At 36.5% G+C, this 8,101-nt stretch overlaps 1 protein-coding gene and 1 long non-coding RNA gene across 2 annotated transcripts; one reads left to right on the forward strand and one right to left on the reverse strand.

Annotated features, from left to right (window-relative positions):
- Positions 1 to 696: 696 nt before the first annotated feature.
- LOC118043403 (polyphenol oxidase, chloroplastic) lies at positions 697 to 2,650 on the forward strand. Its single transcript, XM_035051372.2, has one exon. It carries the CDS (start codon positions 749 to 751, stop codon positions 2,480 to 2,482), a length of 1,734 nt encoding a protein of 577 aa, XP_034907263.2. The 5' UTR covers positions 697 to 748; the 3' UTR covers positions 2,483 to 2,650.
- A 34-nt stretch (positions 2,651 to 2,684) lies between these two features.
- LOC118043404 (uncharacterized) lies at positions 2,685 to 4,361 on the reverse strand. Its single transcript, XR_004686636.2, has 2 exons — positions 3,971 to 4,361; positions 2,685 to 3,894 (listed from the first exon to the last, which is right to left on the reverse strand). It is a non-coding gene; the product is annotated as an uncharacterized lncRNA (long non-coding RNA).
- Positions 4,362 to 8,101: the final 3,740 nt, after the last annotated feature.

The following is an 8,101-nucleotide window of genomic DNA, read 5'->3' on the forward strand; positions in this document are numbered from 1 at the left end:
ATGTGTGTGTGTAGGGGCTAATGAATAGGATATGTTTTTAAAATTATTATTTAAAAAATTTTAAAGGCATTTAAGAGTGTAATGACGGTTTTTTGAAATGTTTTTTCTTATAAATATAATAAAATAATATTATTTTTATTTTTTAATAATTATTTTGAATACTAATATATTAAAAAAATATTTTTTTATTTTTAAAAAATTATTATGCAACACTAGTGTCCCACTCAGGTCATATCATCATTTGAGATTCGAGTGCCTTTTCTCGTGTCCACAATCCACATGCTCAGAAGGCTATAGTTGTGGAAAAGGCATCGAAGATTAATTCACATTGTCCAAATGCTCAGAAGGCTCAATGAATTTTTGATTCTGCCCACATAAATGCAATAAGTTGGCTGCTAAAGGACAACGAGAACAGAACATGGTGGATGCATAATTTCATGTCTGTTCCTGTGAGGTTGTGTCATGTATTTGTAAAAGTGATTTTATTTGAAAATATATTGCATAAAATTTTTGATATTAAAAAAATTAAAATTATAAAAAAGTAAATATGTTTTTTAAAAATGAAAACTATGGTACTCCCAAATTTGTTTTAACCGGTTGCCTCTTTTAAGCTTCTTTCAATTCAAATAGAATATTTTTTTAATAAAAAGATTTACAGATTTTAATGGAAGCCACAGTAGTAGCTTTACCATTGACACTTCTTATAAAGGGTATCGAAGAATGCTTCACCCTCGTACCAAACCAAACCATGGCTTCCTGTATCTCTCTCCCTTTAGCTGCCTCCTCTTTCTTGCCTTCCTTCCCAGGAACACACCGAGTTTCCAAAATTAAAAAGCCAAACCGTCCCAATATCCCGATTGTTTCTTGCAAATCAGGCAAGAATGATCACGAACAAAACCCTGCCACCAGAAGAGATCTGCTCATTGGTCTCGGTGGACTCTATGGAGCAACTAGTCTCAGTGATCCATTTGCCTATGCGAACCCCATTGCACCCCCAGACATAACCCAGTGTGATCTAGTTACCCTGCCATCCGAAAGTGACCCCTCGAACTGTTGCCCTCCAACATCCACAAAGATCAAAAACTTCCAATTCCCTTCTGCGTCCTCCCCGATGCGCATTAGGCCTGCTGCTCATTTAGTTGATAAAGCCTACGTAGCTAAATACACCAAAGCCATTACACTGATGAAAAGTCTTCCTGACGATGATCCACGTAGCTTCAAGAGCCAAGGCGACGTTCACTGTGCTTATTGTGATGGTGCTTATCACCAAGCAGGCTTTCCTGATTTAGACCTTCAAATTCACTTCTCGTGGCTCTTCTTTCCCTGGCATAGACTCTATTTATACTACTACGAAAGAATCTTGGGTAAACTGATTGATGATCCGACTTTCGCTTTGCCTTTCTGGAATTGGGATGCCCCTGCCGGCATGCAAATGCCAGCCATTTTTGCTGACCCCAAATCACCACTTTATGACCCCCTTCGCGACGCGAATCACCAACCTCCGACTTTGCTTGATCTTAACTACGCGAAAGGAGATGCAAATCCAGACCCTGCAAAAGCAGAGGAATTGTATGCAAGCAATCTTAACGTAATGTACAGGCAAATGGTGTCCGGTGCCAAGAAGCCTACTCTCTTTTTTGGAAAACCATATCGTGCTGGTGATGATCCAAGTCCTGGAATGGGTACAATTGAGACCACCCCACACACTGAGGTTCACATCTGGACCGGCGACCCCAATCAAACTAACGGGGAAAATATGGGCAATTTCTACTCAGCAGGGAGAGATCCCATATTTTATTGTCATCACTCGAACGTCGACCGGATGTGGGACTTGTGGAAGAAAATACCAGGAGGCAAGCGAAAGGATTTCGAGGATCCTGATTGGCTTAATTCAGAGTTTCTTTTCTGGGATGAGAATAAAGAGCTGGTTCGAGTGAAGGTTAAAGATACTCTTGACACCAAGAAGCTAAGATATGGCTATCAAGATGTTCCTATTCCTTGGCTGAAAACTAGACCAACACCAAAATTTACAAGGCAGGAAAAATCACGTCGTGCAGCTGGAAAAACCGTTGTATTAACACCAATTAGTGCATTCCCTGTTGTCTTGGATAAAGTCATAAGTGTGGAGGTTTCCAGGCCAAAGAAATCAAGAAGCGCGACGGAGAAAGAAGATGAAGATGAAGTTTTAGTTATTGAAGGGATTGAGTATGAAGAAAATCAATTAATTAAGTTCGATGTCCTCGTCAACGATGAACCTGATTCACCTGGTGGACCAGACAAGTCCGAGTTTGCAGGAAGTTTCGTCAACGTGCCCCACAAGCATACGAAAAAATCAAAGACAACCTTGGTATTGGGGATTACAGGATTGTTGGAAGATCTGGAAGCTGAAGGAGATGATACCCTTGTGGTGACTTTCGTGCCTCGGTTTGGTGGTGATTTTGTTACTGTTGCTAATGTCAAGATTGAGTTTGTCGCTGACTGATCATGGTGATGAGAGGATATATGCTACCATTTGCTTTTCTGTTTTTCCTTTAGCCTTTTCTTGTTTTTTTCTCTTTCTATGTTGGTATCCAGTGAGTTTTCTCTTTTTTCTTTCAAGATGCTCAGCTAATGGACCGTATTTCAATTTGAATACTACAATGGTTTCTTAGATTTGTTGCCAGAAGTAGATGAACAAAAATAACTAGACCCATATGGTAAAAAATCATTGTTATTTTAGACTTTTTTTTAAATGATACATAAACCAAAAACAATATGGTTTTGAAAGAAAGAAAAAACTAAATTTTATCATAAACAAACCCATATCACATCTCAAATAAATGAATTACCAATGCGGCAGATGTCTCCCGACCCCGAAAGGTACCTTCTATGAGAAATTGGAAGATGTCTCCCCTTTTCACACTTGGGTCATTGAGAAAAGTGCGTGGTCCAGCCACCCTGCAATGTCCACTGACGCCGCGCTTGATCGTAGGCGGGTTTGCTTAATGCGGCGGTGGACGAGGAGTGTTTCGATTGAAAAAGAGGAGGTTTTTCCTTCTACTTTTAAGAGAGAGAAAAAAGGCAAATTTTATAAAATTCTCATTGCAAAGGACAGATAAATAGCCAATTTTCTACACCTCTCTCGCCTGTACTACACAATGATATACAGTATAATTAGTACAAAAACGCAAGGCAGTACTATAATTAGAGTTTTTCTGTTTTTTTTCTTTCTTTTTCTTTCAAAAGTGAACTATATATCTTATATATTCCCAAAAAAATCTGCTTTTTTCTTTACGTAAAATCGTTTTTGAAAAGGCAACGTAGTTTTATTTATATTTTCATAGAGCAAATATTACTAAAAGAAGGTTAAATCAAGTATATACCTCAATTAATAATACATTATTATTTTTTATTTGGTTGGGGTAAAAAAATCAAAATAACCAAATTATAAATTTTATTTTTTAAATTTCAAAACAAGATCAAATCAAAAACTATTTCAAAAAATCAACTAGTTTCAGTTCAATTGTTTTGGATGTGAGAAAAGGTAAAACTATTTCTTTTTATGTGAAAAACTGGCAAAGCAACGGAGTATGAATTACACTATAGAAAATCATCGACAATATATGAAACAAAGGAACACTCTTATTCAATTCCTAATTTGTTGATGCCACCAACTACACAAACCCTAAAAATAGCAAATTTTTAAATCTTTAATACCAATCCAAGACTAAAAATTCCCATTAAACAACACCCATTTACTTCATCACTCGCTAAACAGAAAAATGTTCAAAATCCAATCTTTACTTGTTTTTTTATGACCTTGAGGAAAATAGAACAATCTTTCTCCACGCTTGAGAACATTCACAACTGGACCTACTCCTGCCTTCTCTATATACAAATCATCCCCTCTATAACCTAGAACCAAAAAGAAAAAGTCAATTTTCTTAGGAAACAAAAAGAATAAAAAAATTTAAGTCATTTCACACCTCACCTTCATTGTTCCCATATTCCTCCTCCTCCTCCTCCTCCTCCTCATATTCCTTTATTCATAGCCATCATTTTTCAAAACCCAACAAGCAACAGAAACAGCAACAGAAGTCAACAAAAACTTGAAGAATCATGCTTGAAAAATAGAGATTTGCCAGAGAAGACAAATGCGATACAACAAGAGAGACAGAAGGGGGTGGACTATGAATGGGGCTATAGAGGAGATCGAGAGAGAAGGGTGGAAAGGGAGAAGCGGGTTTGCAGTTGTGAGAGTGAGTTTTAGGGTTTATGTCTTTTGAAGACACTTTTCTATTTATTTGTTGCATTTGATATCGTGGTGAATTTTAAAAATTATTTTGCAGAAAGAATATATTTTTAATATTTTTTTTAAATAGTAAAAGCTTTGTTTAATGAGTCGCCATCTAATATAATAAATATTATGATCACTAAAAAATCTAACTAGTCAACAAAGATTATATAACATAGGACTAATAATATAAAAGAAAAGATATTATCTCTCCTTAAACATCCTATCTGATGTAAGTTGCATTGCTAGTTTTGTCTTAAATTACTAAGAGCTTGTTTTGTTTTATTTTTTATAATCTACTTATAATATTCTTGTATCTGGCGCTAGTGAATATTCAACTATGGATACTTTCAACTTTGACATTGGTAAATATTACATAGCAAATAAAAACATATGGTAATCTTGACTCTAACGATAATGAATAAACCAATAAAATTAATTTAAAACAAAGCATACATATTTTTATATTTTTAAATAATAATAATAATAATAATAATAATAAAGGGCATTAGGCCTAAGGACCATGCCCAACACTAGTTTTTTTTTTTTTTTAGTTGAGTCTAACTCAGCTTGTATGGCCTTCCCTCACTTACGCAAGCCACTGACCTAAAAAGGCACCAAGCACGCGTGATGCGTGTGGTGCAATGATGTGCTAATCTAATTATAATTAACAACAACAGTAACAAGTGAATTATATTGCAAAGTGGGAAGAGAAGAAAATGGACTTTCTTGGTTCAGGAGACAAAGACGTGATGGAGGACTGGCCAAAGCTGCTTTCTTCCCCTCTACCTCTGTTATTTGTGTGCTTCTCCTCTAGTCTTGCTTTTCTTTGCTTGGTTTCTTTTTGCTTCTCTTGTTCTCCCTATCTCCCTTAGTGCTTGCTTGGTATTCTCGTGTTGCTCGTCCTCACTACCAGAAATTCACTTAATAGCAATGGAATCATCGACAGAATATTTATGTCGGTAATTTGAGGTTGAAATTACCGACGAAAATTTTTTGTCCGTAATTTGGTCAGTAATTACCGACGGCTTAACACCGTCGGTAATTACCGACCGAATTACAGACGGAAAGTTCAAAATAAAGAAAAAAAAGGTGAGTCGCTGACGTGGAGGTTTTGACGGGTGATATTTCCGATAGAATCACCGACGGATTCAAAATGGGCGACCCGTACGGGTGATTGGACTAGTTCACTGTAAAAAATACCGACGGACTCACCGACGGATTTGAAATGGCAGACTCGTACGGCTGATGTGACCGGTTCACTGTCAACAATACCGACAGAATCACCGAGGGATTTGAAAAGCTGGTTCGTACGGTGACGTGTCTATTTTCCTGTCAGAATTGCCAATGGATACGCCGACAGATTACATCCGTTGGTGAATCCATCAAAAAAAGTTAATGTATGACCCCTCTGCCGACCCTCTCCTCCCCCATTTCTCCTTCTTCCTAATCCTAACTCTCCCCATCTGCAAATAACTAGCCCCCCTTCGCACCCAAACAAAATTTTTTCTCATCTTAGCACAACAAGTTGTATTTCTTGAAGTTTTGTGGTCACAGCATCCGTGTTCTGATTTACCGATGGATTTTATCAATTTTTGTAAGTAATTCTATCTGTTTAAATTGTAACATTTAATGTCAATTTTATTATTTTTTTAGTATATGTATTTTTGTTAGTAGATATACGTGTTTTATTGTTATTTCTCAAACAAACTTGTAGTATATGAATGTATAATTTATATTTGTTACGGTTTGTTTTAGATTTTTTAAGATTGTATTTGTTTGTAAATTGTTAAAACTTTGTGGAATTATCGAATTACATGTTTTGTTTTGAAATAATTAATAACTTGCTTAATGGGTCCTTTTTAAGTTTTATCGATGGTATTGCAGAGTGGTAATTTCTGTTAATTTATATATATTAATTTGTATGGACATTGATAAATGATAATGAATATTTAATATTTATGAGAAGTTGTGATTGGTTTGTTGGATAATCTTGAGGTAATGTAATATTTTTGCAAGTTTATTTACCTAACTTGGTTAATTAATACATGATGTCATCATAATTTTATAGAGGTTCGATAGAAGTCATGGATGATCGTTCATGGATGTATCTAGATTCACCCAAAGGATTTTGGAGGATGAATTATTGTAATGGGGTTCAGGGTTTTATTAATTTCACAACATCTATTCCCAGAAATTTTACTGGAGGCGGTATTAGGTGTCCATGTAGGAAATGTCAAAATAAAACGTATCTGCATCCAGATGTTGTAATGATGCATCTTTTACACAAAGGGTTTATGAAGGATTACCAGTGTTGGTATGCACATGGAGAGGTATTTGTTAGTAATAGGAGAATGGGAGAAACGGTGGTTGGGTCAACTTCTAGTGCTAGCAACGTGCATGAAGCGGCAAATGACAACACTAATCCTTACAGAAATATAGTTATGGATGCAATGAGAATGAATCAAGGTAATGTCAGTCAATGTTCAATCATAGAAGAAGAACCTAATGCAGAGGCAGTTAGGTTTTTTGATTTGTTGAAAGATTCAGACGAACCATTATGGGATGGCTGCACAAACCACAATAAATTGTCGACCGTGGCACAGGTGTTCACCATTAAGTCAGATCTTGGGCTGAGTGAGGCCGGGTATGACAAAATTATTGATTGGGCAAGAAGCATTTTACAAGAAAGGAACAGGCTGAAAGAGAACTTCTATGCTGCGAAGTCCATGATGAAACCCCTCAGTTTAGGATACTAGAAAATTGGCATGTGCCCTAACTTCTGCATGTTATACTACCTTGAAAATGCTGAGATGACCGAGTGCATGACATGCAAGCATTCCCGTTACAAACCCAGAACTGGCAGGGGAAAGACTCTAGTGGCGTATAAAAAACTTAGATATTTTCCGATCACACCTAGACTGCAGAGGTTATTCATGTCACCAAGGACTGCTGAGCACATGACATGGCACTAAACACATGATGCGATTGATGGTGTGATGGTGTATCCTTGTGACGGCGAAGCGTGGAAACGCTTTAACAGTGTGCATCCTGACTTTTCAGCTGAATTAAGGAATGTCCGTCTTGGGTTGTGTACAGATGGATTCAACCCATTTGGGTCATTTGCTGCTCTCTATTCTTATTGGCCGGTCATACTCACAGTTTATAACTTGCCACCGGAAATGTGTATGAGGCCGGAGTTCATGTTTTTATCTACTGTCATACCCGGTCCAAGCAGCCCGGGGCGGAATATAGATATTTGTCTTCAACTTTTGATTGATGAGCTGGCGCAGTTGTGGTCCTTCGGAGCTCTAACTTATGATATATCGAGGAAACAAAATTTCCTTATGAGGGCGGTGATTGTGCATCAAAAGTATCATTAAGTCTTTTATTTTACATATGTATTTATTGTTTTTATTTGGGTTTTTTATAATAAGTGATGTGCTTTTTAGTAATGAAGTTTCTTTTAATGTTTTGATAGGTTTTTGGAGCTTAAATGAATTATTTTAGAAAATTCAACGTCGGAATTCGGAACAAAGAATTGAAGAGAAATTTAGTTGAAGATTGAAGCAAATCTTGGTTCAAATAAGTGCTCCAAATTTGTCCCAAAAATCAATTCTATTCCAATTCTAGAAAAGAATATCATATCATCTATTTCAAGCCCAAACTTGCCTTATGTTGTGTGCAAACTTCAACCATCAAACACTCAAGGTTTCAAAGTCAATCTTAGCCCAAATAATAAGTACATTTCTATACTTATTTGATGCTTAAACTCAGCCCCAAATCAGCCCAAGCACAATCCATGATTTTACATGTTCACACAACAAA

Source organism: Populus alba, chromosome 1 (genome assembly GCF_005239225.2).
Source record: "Populus alba chromosome 1, ASM523922v2, whole genome shotgun sequence".
Lineage (NCBI taxonomy): Eukaryota > Viridiplantae > Streptophyta > Magnoliopsida > Malpighiales > Salicaceae > Populus > Populus alba.

Coding starts and splice junctions, on each gene's coding strand:
- LOC118043403 (XM_035051372.2), top strand. CDS start 749: ATGGCTTCCTGTATCTCTCTCCCTTTAGCTGCCTCCTCTTTCTTGCCT.